This window comes from Dichotomopilus funicola, assembly GCF_033296635.1.
Source record: "Dichotomopilus funicola strain CBS 141.50 unplaced genomic scaffold C8A04scaffold_24, whole genome shotgun sequence".
Lineage (NCBI taxonomy): Eukaryota > Fungi > Ascomycota > Sordariomycetes > Sordariales > Chaetomiaceae > Dichotomopilus > Dichotomopilus funicola.
In genome coordinates this window covers 172,350-195,454 of record NW_026944045.1, presented here as the reverse complement: position 1 = coordinate 195,454, position 23,105 = coordinate 172,350, and the positions used below count along the sequence as shown (strand labels likewise).

At 55.5% G+C, this 23,105-nt stretch overlaps 7 protein-coding genes across 7 annotated transcripts; 6 read left to right on the top strand and 1 right to left on the bottom strand.

Annotated features, from left to right (window-relative positions):
• Nucleotides 1–808: 808 nt before the first annotated feature.
• Nucleotides 809–3,074, top strand: C8A04DRAFT_36655 (uncharacterized protein; the record flags this gene model as incomplete). The annotated part of the gene is made up of 4 exons (XM_062783599.1): nucleotides 809–1,686; nucleotides 1,756–1,895; nucleotides 1,963–2,363; nucleotides 2,505–3,074. 4 exons carry the CDS (start codon nucleotides 809–811, stop codon nucleotides 3,072–3,074), a joined length of 1,989 nt encoding a protein of 662 aa, XP_062637777.1.
• Nucleotides 3,075–4,470: 1,396 nt separating this feature from the next.
• On the top strand, nucleotides 4,471–6,167 carry C8A04DRAFT_11519 (uncharacterized protein; the record flags this gene model as incomplete). The annotated part of the gene is made up of 4 exons (XM_062777000.1): nucleotides 4,471–4,691; nucleotides 4,785–5,143; nucleotides 5,223–5,547; nucleotides 5,642–6,167. The coding sequence occupies 4 exons, from the start codon at nucleotides 4,471–4,473 to the stop codon at nucleotides 6,165–6,167; spliced, it is 1,431 nt and encodes a 476-aa protein (XP_062637776.1).
• Nucleotides 6,168–6,544: 377 nt separating this feature from the next.
• Nucleotides 6,545–11,384, top strand: C8A04DRAFT_36653 (uncharacterized protein; the record flags this gene model as incomplete). Its single annotated transcript, XM_062783598.1, has 8 exons — nucleotides 6,545–6,672; nucleotides 7,081–7,225; nucleotides 7,307–8,654; nucleotides 9,604–9,832; nucleotides 9,902–10,413; nucleotides 10,487–10,566; nucleotides 10,640–11,093; nucleotides 11,326–11,384. The coding sequence occupies 8 exons, from the start codon at nucleotides 6,545–6,547 to the stop codon at nucleotides 11,382–11,384; spliced, it is 2,955 nt and encodes a 984-aa protein (XP_062637775.1).
• A 399-nt stretch (nucleotides 11,385–11,783) lies between these two features.
• Nucleotides 11,784–13,645, top strand: C8A04DRAFT_11495 (luciferase-like domain-containing protein; the record flags this gene model as incomplete). Its single annotated transcript, XM_062776994.1, has 7 exons — nucleotides 11,784–11,857; nucleotides 11,919–12,260; nucleotides 12,325–12,337; nucleotides 12,393–12,452; nucleotides 12,508–13,070; nucleotides 13,140–13,317; nucleotides 13,421–13,645. 7 exons carry the CDS (start codon nucleotides 11,784–11,786, stop codon nucleotides 13,643–13,645), a joined length of 1,455 nt encoding a protein of 484 aa, XP_062637774.1.
• A 316-nt stretch (nucleotides 13,646–13,961) lies between these two features.
• Nucleotides 13,962–14,867, bottom strand: C8A04DRAFT_27858 (ribonuclease E inhibitor RraA/Dimethylmenaquinone methyltransferase; the record flags this gene model as incomplete). The annotated part of the gene is made up of 4 exons (XM_062780435.1): nucleotides 13,962–14,240; nucleotides 14,300–14,470; nucleotides 14,555–14,729; nucleotides 14,806–14,867. The coding sequence occupies 4 exons, from the start codon at nucleotides 14,865–14,867 to the stop codon at nucleotides 13,962–13,964; spliced, it is 687 nt and encodes a 228-aa protein (XP_062637773.1).
• Nucleotides 14,868–17,473: 2,606 nt separating this feature from the next.
• On the top strand, nucleotides 17,474–19,220 carry C8A04DRAFT_27857 (uncharacterized protein; the record flags this gene model as incomplete). Its single annotated transcript, XM_062780434.1, has 2 exons — nucleotides 17,474–17,593; nucleotides 17,664–19,220. 2 exons carry the CDS (start codon nucleotides 17,474–17,476, stop codon nucleotides 19,218–19,220), a joined length of 1,677 nt encoding a protein of 558 aa, XP_062637772.1.
• A 2,073-nt stretch (nucleotides 19,221–21,293) lies between these two features.
• C8A04DRAFT_11521 (major facilitator superfamily domain-containing protein) lies at nucleotides 21,294–22,733 on the top strand (the record flags this gene model as incomplete). The annotated part of the gene is made up of 1 exon (XM_062777002.1): nucleotides 21,294–22,733. The coding sequence occupies one exon, from the start codon at nucleotides 21,294–21,296 to the stop codon at nucleotides 22,731–22,733; it is 1,440 nt and encodes a 479-aa protein (XP_062637771.1).
• Between the last annotated feature and the right edge of the window lie 372 nt (nucleotides 22,734–23,105).

Here is a 23,105-nt window from a genome sequence, read left to right as displayed (position 1 = left end):
TGCGATGCAAATTGCGCTGTACATGGTATAACCCCATATGAGGTCGTGACAGGGCGCCACGCCCGCTGACGCCAGCGACGGGGAGGGCACGAGCCGTCCCCGAGCCGGGCGAAGCGAGCCCGGGTCGCTTTTTCCATGTCGGGTTACGACGTTACCCATCTGTGACGGCATGATGCCCTTGCTCCTAGGGCTCTCACGCACCATGCACTCTGCACCATATTTCACCGGTCACCAACATGCTGCCCACAACCCACGCTGAAGAGAGATTAGAGGCCCACCGGCTGACTGCTTTGCGCAATTGGCTTGCGATGTTTACTTCTCAGCGGTCCCGGCGGCCCTTCAGGGCAAAGTCCATAACGGGTATTGTGCGTGTCCATCGCGAAACCGTCTAACCACGTCGAGACAGCGGCGAGAGTGCCCAACCATGCTACCCGTTCCTTCACTGCGGCACGCCGTCGGCGAGTCCCCATCTCGGCGCCGGTCCCCTTGGTCTGGCCACGATACTATTCCCATCCCGGACTCTGACAGGTGAGTCCGCCCAGGGGGGCGGAAGAGCGAAAGCAAACCCATCGTCCCGGACTGCATAGAAAAAAACGATGGAGAACGAGCCAGGTAGTGTGTGGAGTAATTTGCGATAATATAATCATGTTACCCTACCTGACCAACCCAGCAATGAGGACATCTGCTTCACAATTCACCACGAAGGTCAATTCGTGACTCCGGTCGGTGCGAGGGTGTTCCATACACAACCCGGGCCTCCTCCACATCATTATCACCCCTCCCTCTTCCTCGACTCCTCTTCCCCGCCATGGCCCACTACTTGTTCCCCGCGAGCAAGAGCACCGACAAGGATGGCCGCAAGCATGAGCACCACCTCTTGCTTGCCGACCTTGTCCGCGGCGCCACCGACTCCATCAACGCCTTGGCTCTCTTTCGAGATCTCGTAGTCCGGCATGACAGCGGCCCGGAGACTCCCGGGTTCTCGGCCTTTGATGCCCACGTCGGCGATGACAGCAACCACCTCCGGGCCGGGATGGTCAACGACATGTTCTCGACATATCGCTGCCTCTTCCAGGTTAGTCCCACAGCGTGGGAGCTCGTGGACGATTGGCTGGGTGAGACCATTGCACAGCTCAAGGCAGTCATTGTCCAGGCACGTGCTGCCCACCGCAAGCCTAACAGAGGCAAGGCTGAGTCCAGCCGTAGCCGATGGCATCGCCATCCAATAGTACCCCAAGAAGTTCTTGGTCGCCTAGGATGGGTTGAGCCAGAACGGTCGTTCGGCTTTGCCGCTGAAGACGGAAGAGGGCCGTTAGTCTCGGGAGCATCGAGTTCTTCTTTTGAAAAGGAAAGGGGCTCGGCCAAACCTCACAGGGATCAGCCCGTTTGGGATGTTTTTGACTCTACCGTACTCAGCCGCTTCGTTATTTACGCCTACGTACTGTGCAAGTACAAGGCCCCGAGCTCCCAGAGTGGTCCACCACGTATTGGCCTCGACCACCAGGCCGTCAACGACTTCACCCAGGGACTGGTCAACGACAATGGGGACGCTCACGTCCAGCAACTATTAGATACGGGACGAATTGAAATCGAGTTCCGGGCTTTGCAGGCGTGGCTCTCCGAGCTCAGTTGTGCATGGCTGCAGTCGCTGGCAAGGCGTTCCCGGGTCCGGAGTGAAGCATCAGGGTGAGTGCTGCGCTCTCAGACCTATCTTCCCCTTTGATGTTGATTACAAGGCTGACGCGAATGTCATAGCCTGATCTCCAAGACGGTCCAGAGGTCGAACCTTGGATTGACGGCGGCTTCGTCTTACCCTGGGTATCTCGTGGAGCGCGAATACCTCTCTCGCCAGTCGACGCCACTGATCCTCGTCGACAAGCACTCCTGCTCTCACGGTAAGCTCCTGACCGTAACCCCAACTAGCGAAAAGGGATATCGTCTTACAAGTTCCGACATGGGCAGGGCACCACACCAACGTTTTCGAAGCCACGCTCGCCCCCACCCCCAAACCCCACGCGACAGTCAAAGTTGCCTCTCGAATCCGGGACGTCTTCCGGTGCATGCTCCCTTCGCGGAAAAAGACCGTAACCAGCGAAGACAAGACATCGTCACCACTAGGCCTCGCGCTACACTGGCGCCTCAAGCGCACGTCGGTCGATGCTCTCCTAGCAGACAACAACCCAACGACTCCCCATGTTGTAGTGACAGGCAGCAGTCGGCCCGAACCACAACGACAGTACCGTAAGCGGTTGCTGCAAAAGTTCTGGCCCGGCAAAGGAGGTGATGAACCCAACATCATCACCACCCATAACACGACCAGCAGCTACAACATCCGCAGAAGCAGCACAGTCACCCGGCCGACCGTATCCCGCTCCTACACCGCCAGCACCACGGCCACGGCAGACGACGGCATCCCAATCGACATCGTCAAGAAAGAAAACCGCAAAAAGGAGAAGCAAGAACAACGGCAAAACCGAAGAAAGATCCAAAAGGAGCGAACCCAGTCCTTCAACGTGAACGGGTGTCCACCCACCTGCCCCGCCAACGAAGCACACATCGCAGCCTTCCTCCGCGCTGACCACGACCGCATCGCCCTCGACCATTTCGCCTCGCGACCAGCCTACGCCTTCCCGATGTCCCGCACCAACACCGGTCCTGAAGTCATCGGCCCGCTCCATTCCAATACCTGGCCAATTACGACCAAGGAACAGAAACGACAAGAACAAGAAAGAGAGAACGAAGAAAATCATAACAATAATAATCAACACGTACGCGCCACCCCATCCCGCACCATGTCTTCATCTTCCATATCATCCCTCGCGCTGTCCACGCCGCTACGCTCGCCGTCGATATCGTGGGGGATCAATAGAGTGGAGGGGGATGTATCCGCTTGGCCTGGGGTCCGTGAAAGGGGTGAAAAGGGGGAGGAGCCAAGGAGCCAACAGGTGTTTCGGTGGGAGCATGTGATGGCTGAGTCGAAGGGACGTTTGGGGTGGATGTTGGAGTCGGAGTTGAGATCGAGGAGGAGGGGGGTGAGGGTGTCGACGAGGGAGGTGAGAGATTTAAAGGTTTGAAAGATGGGAAGTGTGGGGGTAAGGAGTGTGTTTTATGAATTTATGGGGTTGGGGATTGGGATCACTCTTTTAGGTGTTTCTTTTGTGATGATTTTTTTGGTGTTGAGTTCTGGGTTGATATCTTACATCTCACGGAGTCAAGCATGGGAAGGTACCATTAGAGGATAACATCTTGCGGCGTTAAGTCTGGGGTTCATGCATCGATAATAAACACTAGGGGAAAACACCTAATTTGATATATCTTCAACTCACTCACTTGTCGAAGCGAAGCTTCACTTGAAAGGCAGTTCTGGGATATATTACGTAGTATATTGAAAAAGTAAATGACATGAATGCTCGATTCTCTCATAGGAGCTTTTCCTCCAAAGTTCTCTGGCGAGCGACTGTACGTTTATAGACGCTACAATATTAGTGTGGCATTATGGCTGAGCCACGTCCGTGATCACCATCATCAAACTGTGCGAGGCGCAACACGGCCATCGAACCCTATAAGCTAGATAATTACTCTATCAATTGGCATAACATCGCTTCCAAAATAGATTAATAGAGGTGGATCCTCGTATTTTGATGAAGTTTGAACTGGTGGTTGTGACGTTGTTCCAGGGTAAACCATCGAGAGGGGAGACTCCGTGACAAATAGTTAATTACAACCACCAACCTTCGCTCTGCGCTGGAGGCGGCGGCATAGTCTGGGATATTCTAACTACTAACCATATAACCACTATGGCACTAACCTTACAACCACTACGCCCACTGAGGAAGGTCGGTCGTAGGCAATGCCACGGTCGGCACTATTTTTTACGATGTACGAACATTACATGACAAATACTATGTAACTAACTAGTATGATCCCCTCTTAGTCTTTACGACGTACGAATTTTACATGACAAATAAACCCCGGGCAGTCTGACCACCTCTTCGGCTCTTCTAATTTTTATCTCCATAATTCGGCGCTTTCGGACTTACACGGGCCTGACAATTTCCGAATCCGGTAACCCACGGTCTCGCGCCGGCTCCGCGGATCTTCCGCGGACTTCGGCGCAGGACTCACTGCCGACAGCTTGCTTTCTCTGGGACATTTGTCCAGATGGCGAGCAAGGATCTACGGGAAGGATGGGGAGCTTGATTTGCTTTAGGTCGCTTCGTTGCCTGCCGCAGTGCCGCCGGCGACCGTTTTGGGGGAAGCGTTGCGAGGTTAAGGGCGCCAAAAATGTGTAGAAAAACAACCGAAGCGCCGACCGAATCTTTGGGGGAAAAAAACCTCCGGTCTTTGTCGGTCCAGCAGCAAAGCTGCAAATCAGTAAACACCAAGCACCGCCCGGCCGATAACGATCTCAGCCCCCTTGCGAATAAATAACCATAAATCGACCAAAAATCACGATAAGCCCCTGAGACCATGTCCACCGACGTCGACAAGAAAATTGTGGCGAACGCCCTTCCCGTTCCCGCGGCGCCACGGGCCGAGCCGACGCCCACAACGGTGATCCCAGCGACAGCTCCCACTACAACAGCAGCGGCCGCAACGCCATTTGTGCCCCCCGATGGCGGACGAAAGGCGTGGCTGGCTGTCGCGGGCGGGTTCCTGTGCCAGTTTTGCTCGTTTGGCTTTGTCAACGCGTATGTTCATTAGTTATCCTCTTTCTATCGTCTCTATCTTTGGAAGAGCGTTATTCTCCAAAGGCGAGTGATACTGACTTTGACTAAAACCAGTCTCGGCTCCTTCCAATACGTCTACGAGAAAGAGATCCTCCCGACCCAATCCTCCTCCAACATCACCTGGATCCTGACCACGCAGCTCTTCCTCATGTTCTTTCTCTCGCAGCCGCTAGGGTTAGCTGCCGACATGTTTGGCGTGCGGGCCGTGCTGGCTCCGGCGTCGTTGTTTTCCGTGGGAGGACTGATCGCGCTGTCGTTTGCGTCGGAGTACTGGCAGATATTCCTTGCGCAGTCACTGTGTTTTGGGTTGGGCGCTGCGGGAGTGTTTATCTCGGGACTAGTGGCGCCGGGGCAGTATTTTGGGCGGAAGAGGCCGCTGGTGCTGGGGATTGTGGCGGCTGGGAGTTCGACGGGTATGTGTTTTGCGTCCCTTTTATGGGAATATATTCTGGGATGAATATGTCATGGATATATGGCTAACTGCTAGTTCAGGCGGCCTCGTCTTCCCAATCATGCTCGCCCGTCTGTTCGCCCAGATCGGCTTCCGGCAGACACTTCGATACACAGGGCTCATGGTGGGCGTGCTGCTGGCGATCGCCAACCTGCTGGTGACCACCCCGATCCCGCCCAAGGGTCTCTCCGGACGCCGGTCGCTCGTGAGCCTGGCCAACTTCAAGCGGCCGACGTACTTGATTTTCGTTGGGGGCAGCTTCCTCTTCTTCTGGGGCCTGTTTGGGCCGTTCGATTACCTACCGATCTTTGCCTCGGCTGATCCGTCGACGGCTACGATTGCGTTGTACTCGGCTGCGATTATCAAGTGTGTATTTCCCTCCTCTTTTGCCTTTTCTTTTTTCCTTTTATTTTATTTTTCAATTATCTTTTTGGAAATATAAAAACACTGACAACTACAGCGCCGCCTCAATCCCCGGCCGTATTCTCCCCAACTTCTATTCCACCCGCGTCGGCTCCTCCCTCCGCATCCTCGCCGTCTCCGCCCTCGTAGCCGGCGCCTCCGTCTTCATCATCTGGCTGCCCATCTACTACCACCGCTCCGAAGCCGGCCTGATCATCTTCGTCCTGGTCTTCGGCTTCGCCTCGGGCGCCTTCATCTCCCTCATGACGCCGGCCCTGATCGAGGTCGCGGGGGGCAACCCCAGCGAGCTGGGCACGATGCTGGGCTCGTTTTTTGTTATTGTCGCCGTGGCTGATCTGACGGGTTTGCCGATACAGGGCGCGATTGAGGGTGGTAGCAGTGGGTTAGCTGGGTTGATTGTGTTTTGTGGGGTTGTGATGTTGGCTGGTGCGGTGTTGTTGGGGGTGGCTGCGTGGAGGGCGGGTAAGGCAAAGGAGGAGGCGAAGAAGGCTGCTGAGAGAAGAGAGGCGGAGGAGAAGGGTCCGGCTGGGAGTAGCAGTGGTACTGGGAGTGCAGAGGCATAGATGGGACGGCCTAATGCATTTATGATATGGGTTGCATACACTACCTAGGGGTTGGATACCAAACGGATAGAGGGTGGTGTAAGTGAGGGATAAAGGGATAGAGGGTTAGGGTTAGATATGGGACATTTTGGTTGTACTAGAACCTTGTAATACTCGACGAGACAACGTCACGACGCTACTCAGGAACTCAATTCACCTCTCCTTCAATTGTCTTTCCCGTGGCCGTGCTCGTCACGGGTTAGTGACATGTGCAAGTCGTAAACCCTGACTAAATTCAGGGACCAACTGAGGGGTACAATGCATGACGGATCCGTAATTCGAGGGGTCATTTACAGAGCGCATTTGCTCAGCAGCCAACAGAGATAAGTCCCGCATGCATGCTCCCCGAGGTCGGCCAGCTGCACATTGTCAATCTTCGTCTCAACCCCAGTCCTCTCTCCCTTGATTATCGGTTCCCGCGGATGGCCTGCGCATTCACGGTCAACATCGGCTCGACGGAAATGCAGTAGGGTTTTCCGTGCCGCCGTAGAATGGTGCGGGCGCGTGGGGCGGTGGCGTGCTCGGTTCTGGAGGGGACGACTTACACAGCAACATGACACGATGAGGGGTCTGGGGAAACGGCAGGGGCATCGGACACATGGCTTGTGCTTGAGGGGAGAGTTTTATAAATTGTTTTGAGTTGTTTTTGAAGATAGACTTTTTGCCTTCATTTTTCCCTACTCTCACTGGCCTTGTATTTATTTCACTCGGATAGAGCCTACACGATGGCGACTGGGCAAGCTAACGGCATTGTCGTCCCAGAGCCAACAGTGGCGGGTGCCGAAGATGTCAAAACCGCGGCTATCTCAACGGAGACGGAAATCACTAATGAAACCACGCCAAAACCCCCGTTTTACCCTAAATCCGCTATCAGGTTAGTCGATCACTACATCGACGAGCCTCGGCCCCTCCGACTCGGGATCATTGGCGGTGGCCTTGCGGGCGTTCTGGCCGGTATTTTGTTGCCTGCCAAGGTCCCGAATCTCGAGCTCGTCATCTACGAGAAGAACAAGGATTTTGTATGTTTTGTCATGTTGCCCTTTTCTCTTTTTTTTTTTGTTGTTTCTTAACATAAACGAGACTCTAACAGTTTTCATCAGGGTGGCACCTGGCTCGAAAACGTCTACCCTGGCGTGCGCTGCGACATCCCCTCTCACGTGTACCAGGCCACGTTCGAGCCCAAGCACGACTGGTCCGACCAGTTCGCCCATGGGCCCGAGATCCGCGCGTACTGGCAAGGGGTGGCCCGGAAGTACGACGTGTATCGGTTTGCCAAGTTCCAGCACCAGGTGGACGATGCTGCGTGGGATGCCGAGAAAGGGGTGTGGCGTCTGCGGGTGCGGGACTTGACCAAGGGGGATGGTCAAGGTGAAGCTCAAGGCGAGGGCGCGGTGATCGAGGATGAAGTGGACATCCTGTTCACGGCCATCGGGAGGTTCAATGCGTGGCAGCTGCCCGATTACCCGGGCAGCAACGAGTATCAAGGGGTGCTACGGCACGCCTCGCACTGGGACCCATCGTTCGACCCGGCCGGCAAAAAGGTCGCCGTCATTGGCAACGGGGCCAGCGGCATCCAGCTGGTGGCCAATCTGCAGAAGACCGTCGCACACCTAGACCACTACGCGCGCAACAAGACGTGGATTGCGGCATCCTGGGCCGGCGACGAGCGCACCCTCGAAGCCCAGCCGATCCCAGAGGACAAACGAGAGCTCTTCGCCCGCGACCCGCAAGCCTACCTCGCGTTCCGTAAAGAACTCGAGGACAAGTACTGGCGGCGCTTCAGCAGTTTCCTGCGTGGATCCGACCTCAGCCGGGACCTACGCACGCAGTTCACCGACATGATGCGACAGCGGCTAGCCAGGAAACCCGAGCTGCTGGAGCACATGGTGCCTGACTTCTCACCCAACTGCCGGCGGCTGACACCCGGGCCGGGCTACCTCGAAGCGCTGACGGCCGACAACGCGTCGTACATCCGCACGCCCATCCGGAGGTTCACGACGACGGGGATCGAGACCGAAGACGGGGAACACCGCGAGGTCGACGCCATCTTCTGCGCCACGGGCGCCAACTCAGATCTAGTTCCGCCTTTTCCCATCCGCTCCCACGGCCGGTCTCTGCGCGATCTGTGGAAGCAAGCAGACGGGAACGGGAACGGGAACGAAGGCGAGAACCAAGAAGAAGCGAACACCTACGGCTACCCCTACACCTACCTCGGCATCGCCACGCCAGACTTCCCCAACCTCTTCTTCGTCCACGGCCCACACGGCACGGGACCCTCCGGCACCGTCCCCCACAGCGTCGAGACCCAGCTCACCTACCTCGCCCAACTCCTCCGCAAGGTCGGTCGCGAAGGGATCAAATCCTTGTCCCCAACTCGCGCGGCCACCGACGATTTCCAGGAATACGCCGACGCCTTCTTTGCGCAGACCGTGCTCGCCGACGGGTGTAGTTCGTGGTACAACGGCGGCCGTCCGGGGGGTAAAGTGCACGGGATTTGGCCCGGGAGTGCGGCGCATTTGACGGCAGTGCGGCGGAATCCGCGGTGGGAGGATTTTGAGTACGAGTATTTGGGGGATGGGAGTAGTGATGATGGTGAAGGGAAGGGGAAGCCAAGGAATCGGTTTGCGTGGTACTTGGGTAATGGCTGGACGAGACAGGAACAGGATCCGGAGGCGGATATGACGCCGTATTTGAAGCTGGCCGGGCAGGTTGATTTACGGGCGGTGCATGAGTCGTGGTGGGAATTTCCTTAGTGTTCTTTCTGTTTTTTGTGATGAAGGGATTCAGGGGTTTGTTTACCCCCTGTTGGGCATCACTTAAATACCGTATTGCCATACGCTAGGTAGATTACAAAAACCGTTGGATACGATGGTTAGATTGGCACTTCAACCCTCTCGCATTTTTTGAAGAGAAATCCGACCTTGATCGCCCTTGAGAACCGTTGTCCCACTCACCCGGTGTGTCACTCGGCATTCGTGGGGTTGCTATGGCGTGCTCGTCCCGGTCACTGGCGCAAAGACAAGGACCCATGGTCAACCACCACCTGCACGGTCAAGCTTCGGTGGGACAACGTGGGGTGGAATCATGAGAAGGGTGTAACTTTATGTACATATCCCTGGACTTTTCTTTTTTTTTTCCTGTATTTGTTCTTTCATGTTTCTTGTCCATGTGGCTTGTGAGACATACCGAAACATAAGGTACCTACACACCACTGCAGTCACGGAAGAAACACCATGGCCGACATCGACAGCCCGGATACTACACCCCACCGTCACAATGGCGATGAGACGGAGCCTCCCAAGGACCAGCAACATCCTGGTGAGTAGCTAGTTGAATACTCTCCCAACTCCGAATCCAATGAAATTCCTCACTAATTAATAATCACGAATACAAACAGTCCGTTGGTACCGCTCGACCTTCTACAATATGACCATCCTCGGCCTCTGCAACCTGGCTGCCCCAGGCATCTGGGGCGCCATGAACTCGCTCGGGGCCGGGGGTGCCGCCAGCCCGCGGCTGGTCAATGCCGCCAACGCGCTCACTTTTTGTTTGATGGTCGTGTCGTGTTATTTGTCCAGCGCGCTGGTCCATTATATTGGTATCAAGGGGGCTTTGATTTTCGGGACGTGCGTATATACCCACCCTTTCTCACATCCGTAATTTGAACGATTATTGACCAATTTCTTCACTTATAGCCTCGGCTACGCCCCCTACGCAGCCGGGCTTTACACCAACAACCGCTTCGGCACCGAATGGCTCACCCTCTTCGGTGCGGCCCTCTGCGGCATCTCCGCCGGCGTCTTCTGGATGGCCGAAGCCGCCATCGCCATTGCCTACCCCGAGCCCTGGAACCGCGGCAAAGCCCTAGGCTACTGGCTGACCTACCGACTATCAGGCCAGATCCTAGGCGGCGCTATCAACCTGGGCCTTAACGCGGACCGGGACCAGGCGGGTCAGGTGTCGTACACGGTGTTTTTGGTGTTTATTGCGTTGCAGGCGGCTGGGCCTGTGGTGGGGTTGTTTTTGAATAGTCCGGGGAAGGTGGAGAGGAAGGATGGGAAGAAGGTTAGTTTGGAGATTGTGAGGGATCCGTGGTTTGAGATTGGTCAGACTACGAGGCTGTTTTTTACGAGGGAGTTTCTTTTGATCGTGTTGTTTATTGGGCAGGCTGTGTTTTCGGAGGCGGTGTTTTTTACCTATCTTGCTTGTAAGTCATGCCGGGGATTCCCTTTTTTGGTGATTGTTACCTCGAGGCTCGAGCTAGGCTAACGTCTTTGCAGTGTGGTTCTCTGTCCGGGCTCGCGCGTTGGGCTCGTTTCTGTCAGGCATCGTGGCCGTAATAGCGGGGAATATTCTAGGAGTAAGTATCTTTTCTCTCTTTTCACTGCTTACCTTGAAAAGGGGTTAAAGTAGGTAGACTAATAACAAACCAGCACTGGCTCGACCGGACCAAAATCGCCCTTAAAACCCGCGCCCGCGGCGCCTTCTGGACCCTCATCGTGCTCCAAGGCGCCTGGTGGCTCTGGGCCACGGTGCTCGTCACACGCTTCCACCGCACGCGTGACAGCTTCGACTGGACCAGCCCCGGGTTCGGCAGCGCTTTCGCCGTGTTCCTCTTTTTGACCCTCGGCTTCCAGGTCAACTACCTCTTCCTCTACTTTATCATCCACAACCTGTCCCGTGACGAAGCCGAGGTCATCCGCTACGCAGCGCTGCTGCGCGGGACCGAGTCAGCGTGGCAGGCCCTGAGTTATGGGTTGACGTCGTTGACGGTGTTTGGGGAGGTTGGTGGGGTGTATATGAACTTTGGACTTTGGGCTGTCGCTGTGTTTCCCGCGTGGTTGGTGGTCAAGCACTTCGGGGCGCAGAAGGATCAGACGGCGTTGGGTGAGCAAGGCTCGACGGAGGTGTCGGTGGTGAAGGATGGTGGTCAGGGGGACTCGGGGTTAGAGGGGAAGCGGGATGAGTTGTGAGAGAGTCATTACCTAGGTAATGTAAGGACACTTGAATAAGCCGTAATTCTCGTTTTAATGCCAAACAATCGAGACCATTATGACCCTTTTCACTCTAATCGTTATAATAAGTACTACTTGAATTATCAAAATCAAAAGAGTGACAGATCAAGATACACCCATCCGCCAAGACCGTAACTCGTATCAATCCAACACCAAAACCTAAATATCTCAGACAATCACTCAATATCAGATATCCACCAGGTACTCCGCTGAAATGGACAGTTATCTTTCTTATTCCCGAAGTTGTACAAATAACATTACTTGGTTATTCTCGGTTTATCTGATTCCCCTCTGCTCCAGTCCATGCCGACTGTCACCATCGGCACGAGAATCACGCCATTGCGTGCTCCGGCCCACGGCCGGCACGAGCGGAGAACGGAGAGCGGAGCAATTGCTTGGTCCTCGGATGGCTCGATTTGGTTGATTACGGGGCCGTCTGTAATTATTCAAAAACCTCCTGTTTGCGATTTACTTTTGGAACTCGCCTTATGGTTCATCACCTCAACATCCACACTAACACTGAGCTCTTTTCGACCCTTTAAAGCCTTGTACACAGACCAGAATGGCCTCGCAAAATGAGGTCCCCCAGGGGGCCAAGAAGAAGTTAGTTCTGAATGCGTTCGTCGAGATGTGTAAGTGACGCCCCTTTAACTTTCCTCACGCGATGACCGCATAGACACTAACAACTTCCAGGCAGCGGCCACCAGTCCCCCGGCCTCTGGCGGCACCCAGACGACAAGTCCTGGGAGTTCGACAAGGTCGAGCACTGGGTCGAGCTAGCGAAGTTGCTAGAGGAGGCCAAGTTCCATGGCATCTTCATCGCTGACGTGCTCGGGGGCTACGACGTGTACAAGAAGTCGCTGGACCCGGCCATCATCTCGGCGGCACAATGGCCGGTAACCGAGCCGTTGTCGGTGGTGCCGGCCATGGCGGCCGCGACGAAGAGCATCGGGTTTGGAGTCACTATCTCGACGACGTATGAGCAGCCGTATCATCTGGCCAGGCGCTTGTCGACAGTGGATCATCTAACTAATGGACGGTGTGTTTTGTGCCCTTTCTTTCGTATCGCTCGGTATTGGAACATGCGCCGATAGGCCTTTTAGTGTGGGCTGGAATGTAGGTAACTCATGGGCCCTGGAACGTACGCACTTGGTACTTAATTACTTCCCAGATCGTTACCAGCTATCTCGATTCGGCCGCCCGCAACCTCGGCCGTACTGAGCAGCCCGCTGTATGTAATCCCCCTTCTTACCTAGCAAAACAACCAATTTTAATAGCTTTACCAGCACGACGACCGCTACGCCCAAGCCGAGGAGTACATTCGCGTCATGTACAAGCTCTTCAACGCCTCCTGGCGCGACGACGCCGTGCAACGCAACCGCGACACGGGCATCTACACCTCCCCTGACCTCGTCCGCCCCATCAACCACGCCGGCCGCTTCTTCTCCGTCCCCGGCCCGCACATCGTGCACCCCAGCCCTCAACGCACGCCCTTACTCCTACAAGCGGGCACCTCCCGAGCGGGAAAACTCTTCGCGGCCCAACACGCCGAAGCCATCTTCGTCTCCGCACACGCGGCCTCCGTCGTGGCGAAGAACATCGCTGAGATCCGGCAGCTAGCGCGCGAGCAGTTTGGTCGGGACCCGAGCACATCGCCGATCCGGGTGCTCGCGCTGGTGACGCCTGTGCTGGGGCGGACGGAGGAGGAGGCAAGGGAGAAGTTGGCTGAGTACAGGAAGTATGCGTCGCTGGAAGGGGCGCTGGCGCTGTTTGGGGGGTGGACGGGGATTGATTTGAATCAGTATGGGGATGAGGAGGAGTTGCGGCAGGTGGAGAGTAACGCGGTCAGGTATGTCACTGCGCTACACCCTAGAACTTGGACATGGGGATTTACTAACGCGTTGACTTACACACAAAGGTCTACGGTCGAAGCATACGCCCGTTTCTCGCCGGCCAACGACAAGTGGACCAAGCACACGGTGGCCGAGCATGTCAGCATCGGTGGCAACGGCCCGGTACTGGTGGGCACGCCCGAGCAAGTGGCCGACGGGCTCGAGGCCTGGGTCCGCGAGGCTGATGTCGACGGCTTCAATTTTGTGCGTCCTCCACCTCACCCTAAGTTTCACTAATACCCCTGAATTCTCCTTACCCCTTAATCATCCATACAAAAGAAAGAAACTGATATCATTTCTCTTACAGGCCTATGCCCTCTTCCCGCAATCATTCAAGGACATCATCGACCTGCTGCTACCAGAGCTGCAAAAGCGCGGTCTGTTCTGGGATGACTATGCCGTGCCCGGGGGTACCTACCGCGAGAACTTTTACGGTCGGGCTGGGCAGACATATCCGCCCGAAGACCATGTGGCCGCCCAGTTCCGGTGGGCAGCGGGCGTGCCGGCCAGTGAGCATACGATTCCAGAGTAGGTGTAAGTTTTGGATAGATAGAAAGGAAAGTAAATGGAGGAATAGCAAGCTTTGTGAACATTGATGTCTGAAAGCCCAGAAATGTGTAAAGACAACCAACGCTGGCGGGAGTATCTGAACATGAACAAATTACACGCCTGAAGAAACCTACTTGCGTCTTTATGTGTGTAAGCGTCTACTGGACATAAATCCTCTACCTTGTTGTTAGACATGGCTCAGTAAATGACAGCTGCTCAAAGCCCAGGACAGCTAACCCCTTGCCCCCTTCCTAGCCACCAAACTCAACCCTCTCCATCCCTACACACTCAAATCTGCCCTACGAGCGAAACTTCTTACTAGCCTCCGCAAACCCCATCCCCCCCGCAATGGCCGCCGCCATCTGCGAATCCGCCTCAACCTGCTTCTTCATCAACGGCAGCGCCTGTTCCGCCAACTCCCTCGGCAGCACCACCACGCCGTTGACGTCGCCTATCAGATAATCCTCGGGCCGAATCACCACGTCCTGGCCGTCGTTGTCCACCGTTACCGGCTCGTTGACCCCCACCACCTTGAAGAGTGGGCCGGGTGGAGTGGTGCCCACGTCGCGGGCGAAGACCTGGCTTGTTTAGATTCGATGCTAGGAGAAGAAACCAAAAAAACTGAAGAAGTACGCACCGGATACCCAAGATCCTTTTGCTCCTGCAAATCGCGGAACCGCCCATCAATCACCGACCCGGCCGCCTCGCTCGCCTTGGCCCGCGTGCTCATCAGCCCGCCGTACAGCGCATTCGACGACTTTGGTGTTGACGTGACAAAAACCACCGCGCCTCGAGGGACTGAGTCAATCTATCATTCCTCCGGTATCAGTACACTCGGCGGAAAGGGAAAAAACAAATCGGAAAACAAAACAAGAGGGTGCGAGTAACTGACATAATGACTCGGCCACTTGGGTCGCTCATCCTCTTTCGGCGCATACTGTACCGTGTACGCCGGCCCGATCATCTTGGTCGTTCCGTCCTGGCGCTGCGGCGACCACATCGTGATGCCTGGCAGGAAGCCGCCGTGCGAGATTTTGAGTTTAACTAGGGCATCTGCGACGTCGCATCTGTTGCGCATGCATGTACAAGGTAAGCGCTTTGTGCTAAATCTCGTGGTAAGAGACGCCGGGGGGTATGTAATACGTGGTGTATTCCTGCAGTTGCTTGACGATGGGGTCTTCAACGGCCTGTGCCCCTGAAGCCATGGTGTATGTATGATCGTCTTGGTGGTGGTGAGGATGAGGAGAACCGAGGTCCAATGGTGGCCGTTAACGACGTCAACTGAACAACAGAGCAGTGAAGCTTTGCTGGGCAATTGGTCCGAAGAGGGCGCCGAAAGAGACTAATAACAAGTCTAGAGCAGACGGTACACATTGCAGTCCGTAAGTGCAGAAAGAGTGGTTTACAAAAACCGTGACGCAACAGACGGGCCGTGGTGTTGGGCGGAGCATGTGAGTGCGCATGTGGGGCCGGTTGCCGCAAGGCCCGCCCGGCCCGGCGTGCGCTTCGGCGTCCGAGCCCGGGCGTTCCCGGGTGTGGTAGCTTCATGAGCAACCTAACACCACTGCGCCCGGCCTAGTCCAGATACGGGACCTCAGATTCCACAGCCACTTACCTACCACAGTCCTCATATGGTCATCGTCGAGTCGGGCAACCATGATTCCCAGGGGTGAAAAATAAAAAGATCCTCGTGACAATTCGCCCCTCTCAACCCCGTGAATCCCCTCAAGGGAACAACTGATATTTGACTAGAGGAGCGCCTTGGAGATACTAAGTGGATGTAGACGGGTCGCTGAGTAACCCCGTCGTCAAATGAACCAGTGACTTCGCTGGACTCCATCTTAGAATCCGACTACGTCGGACTACGCAGTAACTAGCTTCAAATTAGCCAAGTTGGGAACATCATTTCCTCTCCCCTTTACGCTCATCCGTAACACGCCCTGAGACGCAACACTCATATCAGGTCGTATTTGACGCCGAAGCCAATTCCAATTCCCAATTCCTAAATTCTAACGTCAGCAGGTCACTGCAACCACGCACCGCGAAACCCCACGACAAGAAGCCAAACGCGACGGCCCCACCAATCTACCGGTCAGCTTGGGGGCCAAGACACGAGCCACAGAGCCACAAGTCAACGTGAGTTAGCGGCGGCCATTGGACGGCGGCCCGGACGGCGCTGCAGGGGGACGGCCGAGGCGATGCAACCTGCTGGGCCAAGGCACCGGATTGGCGCCTGGCCCGCCCGTTGCATTTCTGATGGCTGCCCTGAAGGATTCGATCGCGGCAAACTTTCCAAGGTTGGATGGAGGTTTGCTGGTCCCCGCAGTGCCCATGACAAAACAAATTGGCCGTTTATGCCCTTTGTGCCTTGCGAGGAGCACTCGATCCGAGTGCCTAGGAACAAGTGTCGATGTTTGTGTCCAAGGTGCCTGAGGGAATGAAGGAAGAAAGGAAATATCAGGTTTTTGATCGTAGCCGGTCCCAGAAGGAACACCGAGCCCCAGGCCTGAATCGCTGGCTGCATGATAGTCGAGGCGCTGTTGTCTCTTCTGACGTCCCAGCCACGCGGCACGCAGCCGCTTGCATGCTTTACCAAACCAAATCCTCGAAACGCCTCAGGTTCAGGCTCAATGATCGACCAAGTCAGGCAGACACCGCAGCCGGTATTTCGTAGTTCCCTTTGTTTCCTCATAATTTGATGCGACGATGGCCATTAATCATATCCGGCTAGTGAGCAGTGAGCATCGGGAAAATTCATCATTCTCACAATTGCAAGGATCCCCAAGACGGGTCCGCTCCGCACTGCGTATCGCGCGCACTCCAGACTCCATGTCTCGGCGAGCCGCTGACACACGGGACTGGCCGGGCTGTCCCCATAGTTAGCGTAGTCACTCTAACCGACCTCGCTGAGAATTGATTTGTTCGAGGCGCTGGCGTCTTTCGTTTAGCGGTACAAACAGGCCCGGCGCAGGTCTTGTGCTTTGTTGGTAAAAAGAGAGAAATAAAACACGTACCGGCCGCATATGGAACGGCAACATGTGCGTTGGAAAAGTGATGCTGGCCGAGTCAGACGTGAGATGAATGGGACCTCAAGATGACGATTTGTGGAGGTGATGCCCGCGGAGTTTGCTTTGTGGGCTTCGAGTGACCCGCCAATCAGGGCGGCTCGGAGGTGATCCCCGCCCATGACGCCGGGCGTTGTTGCCCCCCTCCCCAGGCCCTGTCAGAGCGGCCAGCCTTACCGGATGAAGCGCCCAGGCTTGGCGGGCAACAGCGCCTCGACCTTGCACCTCAGCAACCACGCAAGCTGCAGCAGCCAAAAGAACCCAAAAAGGACCAGAGCCGTTGCCGCTGGGCCGGACGGGACATCCCCCCCCTCGACCAATGTCTCACCAATTTCGCTGATTGTCACGGTCGATTCGAGCTCGCACTGTCGAGACTTCACGGCTACGCTTCCAATTTTACGGTCGAATTTGACGACGCTCAGGCACGCAAACTTTGTCGACTCCCAATTCCAAGCTTCACGTCTCGAGTCCGCTAAGAGAGTCGAGCAAAACCCACCGAAAGCCCCTCTTCGGGCAGCGCTCGTTGGACCCTTGTCCATATATACAATCCGGAACACTGAGATCACGGAACTGAGTCTCGTCTGACGTGCAACAAACACAAACGCAAATTTTTCAGCTTTCTCCCCCATTGGGGGCCGCACGCGATGCCGGTGGTGCCTTAGGCTGCGTACCTAGATGGGCCGGCAACGACATCGATCGAGAGGGCATTTCAACACTGCTGCTTAACTGCTTAGAATTAAACCACCATGGCCCCGCGATTATGGGACGCAGCTCGACTGGCGCGAGACACCAACGATAGCGCGTCGAATAACCCAATGCCTACAATTCACCCACGGCAGGGGAAAGGGAGCCAACAAGATGTTAAGGTATGCAAGACATGAATTCCCTTCGGACTAGCTACTCTTCCACAAATGGTTCCTCGCTAATAACGTAAAGCTCGTCCTGATCGTGCTGGGCGCTATCGCCGCCGCCATCATCCTCTACCTCTTATTCCGCCACTTCTACAAAAAGTATAAAGGTCGCGGACACAAGTATCAACAAGCGAGTCGAGAAGACGACCATCACACCCCCAACACCCAACAAGTTAGTCGGGAACTCCAAACCAGCCCCCAGACGAACCGCCAGAGCACGAGCGGCAATGCCGATAACAACTCCGGGACAAACGCTGCCGGCGTCGATCGTAACACTTCTGTCCGCAGTGTCATGACCCTCCCAGTCTACCGCCCCAAAGCCGCCGAATCGGAGCAGGTGCTTGGTCGCGAGGGCGAACGTGATGGGATTGATATCGTGGTCGAGATGCAGACGGCGGAAGATGAGGAAGCGTTGCGAGACGAGGAGATGGAAGCACTGTACCAGATCCGTGCCGCACGACGACGACAGCTCGCCGACCGCGAAGCCCGACGACGCCAACGCCAGGAAGCCCGTGATGCCCACGACACCGTTGCCCTACGCGATCTACGCGACCGTGCCCGGGCCTCGGCCACCCGTAACGCCGAGGAGATCGAGGGCTTGCGCGGCGAGCACGACCGTGTGCGCGGCCAGCGCCAGCGTGCGGTCAGTAGCGTGTCCTACGCCGAAGTGGGCATTGCTCGCGCCGACGGGACCCGCGTGCGGGCCAACAGTACCGAAAGCAACGACCGCGTCGGCCTGCTCTCCGACACCGCCAGCATCGCGGCCGAAAGCCTCTTCCACCGCCGTGACCGCAGCGCCAGCGCCACTCTCAGCATCGACACTTCCATCACCGGTCCGCACCGACCCGAGTCCCCGGGGGCTTTATCGACTGCAGGCGCCAGTAGCGCCGGGAATTACCCCTTCGGCGCTCCCCTCAGCGCACAGAATAGCATCCACGTCCCCCGCGCCCGCTCTCGCTCCCGCGCCAGCTCAGCCGCTACCACCACCCGCATCCCAACCCCGAATAGCATCACCAACGGCGGCCTAACCCCCTACGCGGGCTCCCCACCAGAAATCATCGAACCCTTCCCCGACGGCGACGGCGACGAATCGGCAGTCGACCTCGGCGACTCGGCCAACATGCCGCCACCACCAGGTTACGACGAAGTCAGCCTCGTCAGCGCCGGCGGTAATGGCGGTAGTGGTGGTGGCGGCGGTGATGACAGCAACAGCTTCATGTTCACCCCCTTACACTCGCGTCGGAACTCAGATGCCCTCTCGCGCGTGTCCTCGGTGGCTTCGCGGTCGGTTAGCCCCTATCCGGATCCGCCCCCAGACTATCCCGGTCCTGGGCCAGCGGAATTGAGGAATAACCGGCTTTCGGCACACATGGAGGAGTTAGCAGCCCAGGCACAGACACAAACACAGACAGAAGAGGAATCGAGAGCGGGGCCGTCGACAAACACGACGAGTGCAACAGACACGACCGCAGAAAGGACGAGGGGCAGGCCGACCTTGAGGCTGGAATCTGTGGATCAGGTACCGCAGATTGTGATTGAGCCGTCGAGTGCGAAACCTGGAGAGCAAACGACCCGGTTCTGATGTGATCAATTAGGGGGTTAGAAGGGGGGCGTGATATGTCCTAAGATTACAAAGAACAATATTAATGTGATGAAGGGGTGGGAATGTGAAGATATGGGTTGTGGTTAGGAGCAGTTGAACTTTTGGGGGCTACTCTGTTGGTTGGTCGGATTCACCCGGGACGCGGAAATTGGGGTGGTGTGTACACATTTTGGGGGTGTTTGCTTTGTCTTTATATCTTGTGTGTTCTCTTCACATGTCTTTGGAGTCATTGGGGGTGGGAAACATTATTCTTGGGCCTGGCCGCATTCTCACTTGGCGCGGCCGGCGGTCGGAAGGAGTTGGAGTTGTAATAATGCTTTTGGGGGGACAAGGAAAGGGGTTTGCATGTCATCACATAGTAGTGCGAACTAGTATGTGTTTGTCCCGTTGGATTTATTAAGTAAAACATACAGGCGTGGTCATACAGACAAATTTCAATCTTTTGTCACTCTCAAATTGGATCATTGTTTCCCCGGTATCACAGCCCCCACGACACTGAGCTCACCAACAACCAGGCAAAGCCTGTGAATAATCACAAACCCTCTTCCTATTTCCAATCCATCTCAACTCTGATCACATATCTATCCCACCAACTGTCAGAAACCAACATCAGCAAGCCCCCTTAGTGTAAGGCGCCAACAACAAGACCGGAATTCCGGTCTATGTTCCTTACAGATACTGTTTTGGCGATTCGATACAATTTACCCGTGCCTAGCCGCTCCCGTCTGCCATATGGTGTCTCAAGTCACAGCACGTTACGGCCCCACATTGTGGCACATCCATCACAGCACATGGGACAACATCGAAAACACAACCAAAGTGAGAGGAGAAGAAATTTCCGAACCCGAGACCTGTACTTAGAATCATCGGTACATGGAATCAAGACAACGGCCCGAACTGCGCAACCTAACTGATTACCTTCTTTTTCTCCATTGACCTTCCTACAGTACGGCCGTGGTTTGGAACCTAATAGTGTCCAGGTATGCCATGATACAGACTCTTCAAAGCTCAAAACCAACCTTTTATGTTGACTAATCCGTCAAGTCAGGTCCACGAGTTGCTCCCAATCGATATCACTAAACAAAAAATCGAAACAATCCAGCACCGAGGATAGGAAGCGGAAAGGTGGGGTTGATTTGCCAAGGCGAGGAATGGGCCCCTGGTACTTGAGTTGGGACTTCGTTTTCCTCAAACACATGTCCGATATTTTCACCGTCACGAACCCCCCAAGTGAATGGTCCAGCATACCAGCGGCTTATTCAGGCCGTTGCCTAAACAGTAGAAGTGATGGAGAGCCTCCGGAAAAAAGAAACGACCAAAAAAGAAGCTTTTGAGTTTGAGGCATGATGACAAGTTCAACGTTACCTCTTTCATCCGGCGGCATTCGGAAAAACGTTCTCTGAAGCTCCCAATGCCGAAACGCGAACCCACTGTCGCATCCGCAGTGCAAGCATCCAACGGCCGAGCCATGCTAAACCCAGTTAAGCTCTGAGCCGACCACGGCCGGGCCGTTTGCTGGTGTCGCGAGGGGGGATGTGCTGCATGGGAGAAGAAAAAAGGAACCTGCACTTACGACAGTGCAGGATTTATTACTTCCTGATTATATCCGAGCACCGACGGGTTGGAAATCCACACATTGATATGTTTAGTTTGTTCGTTTCCTCGTTCCTTCTCCCTGTCTTCCTTTCCTCTTGGTTCTAGGCATGTCATGTTCTCGGTACTGTAATCCCGTCGCTTGGTCGGATTGTGATTCATAAAAGGATCACGGCCCCCAAGCCAAACGGAGAAGTGAAAGAGAGGATATCAGAAACAATCCCTCGTCAACGATATATCTCGGCCAGCCCACCTTCACTACCAATCGAGCTTCCCGTCAGAGAATCACTCTTCTATCAACCAACCTCACCTTTCAGCAGACGAACAACGCTTCAGTCAACTAAAGAGTGTTCACCAAAAGTACCCCGGACTCATCCCAGCCGGCGTTCTCAACTTGAAACTACGACAAGAGCCCACCTCATATTCACCACCCGTATTTACCATCGTCTCAAGTGCCACATGGCAGCCGTGATGGACCAAGATCCCGAGAAAACAGTCTACTACAACTCCGAGTCGGACCGCACCGAAGCCGACCACCCTCCCCTCAAAATGTCCGACGGCCTCGAGACGCCGACCGAAAAGCCGGCTGACGGAGCCTTCGAGTCTCATGCCCCAGCGTCTTCATTGCAGCTGGCAGCACCACCAGCTCAGACGACAACAGATGGCACACCCCCGGCAGCACCGCCCTCTAACGACATCCCAGATGGCGGCCTAACCGCATGGCTGCAAGTCCTCGGCTCCACGGCCATCCTTGTCAACACTTGGGGCGTGATCAACACGTTCGGCGTCTTCCAGGCCTACTATGAGTCCGAACTGCTGCGGGATCATTCGTCGTCCGACATCTCCTGGATCGGGTCAACACAAGCCGGGCTGCTGTTCCTCGTCGGTGTTGTAGCCGGTCCGCTGTATGATGCCGGCCACTTCCGCCATCTGTTGTTCGTGGGCTTGTTCTTGATCGTGTTCGGTCAGTTCATGACCTCGTTGTGCACGCAGTTCTGGCAGGTCATGCTGGCGCAGGGCATCACGATGGGGGTTGGAATGGGGTTGACGTTTCTGCCGTCGGCGGCCATTCTGGGACAGTACTTCTCACGACACCGAGCGCTGGCCTTGGGCCTGTCGAGCGTGGGATCGCCCGTGGCGGGCGTGATTTTCCCTATCATGTTCAGCCGGCTGCAACCGCAAGTTGGGTTTGGGTGGGCGACGCGAGCGATTGCCTTCATCCTGCTCGCTGTGTCGGCGGTGCCCATCGCGTTCATGCGCACACGCGTACCGCCACGGGCGAAGCGCTCGTTTATCGACACGAGTGCGTTAACCGACGCGCCATACGTACTCTTCATCGCGGGTGGCGCGCTCGCTTTCCTGACGCTATATGTGACGTTTTTCTACATTTCGCTCTTCGCCATCTCGCACGGCGTCGCCAGCGAAAGCTTTGCCCCGTACCTGGTCACACTGCTCAACGCCGGATCCGTCTTTGGCCGCATCATTCCCAACGCCTTGGCAGACCGGTACGGGTCGCTGAATCTGCTCATCATCTGCATCGTCGCGAGCGCCGTCCTGGTATTTGGCTGGCTGGGCATCGATAACCTCGGCGGAGCGGTGGTATACACGCTGCTCTACGGCGCTTTTTCCGGCGGCGTTGTGAGCCTCACGCCCAGTGTGATTGTCGGTCTGTCGCCGGACATGAGCCGGGTCGGGGCTCGGATGGGCATGGGGTTCCTGGTCATGGGCGTCTCAATCCTCGTAGGGACGCCGATTGCAGGAGCTATTTTGGGCGACAAGGAAAACCCGCGATGGTTAGGTACAATCTTGTATGCCGCGTTTGGTCTACTGGTCGCGGCGGCGCTCGACATACTGTCAAGATTCCTCCTCTACAGACAAAAAAAGGCGTGGAAGGCGTAAATTAATGAAAGCGTCAATGGAGTTGGAGAGTATCGTTATCAGCTAGTTATCACTTAGAACCGGAATGCCGAATGCAGCGATAATTAATGAATGCAACCTAGACAACAAACAATAAGAGCAATCAATAGTACCCAGCCACCCACAGTATAATGGCAAACTATCAAAATTCAAGTCCTTGGACAAAGAAAGATCAAACATGGCTCAAAGAACGATTCCTCCACAAACCCAAACATTAATTTCACACAACAAAAAGTAAGTGGCACCCATGGTTCCAATACCACCACACCCCCCCACTTACAACTGGTGGTAAAATTATCGATCAAATTATCAGCCCGAAAACATCTGGCCTTGTTGCATAAAAGAATATCGGAT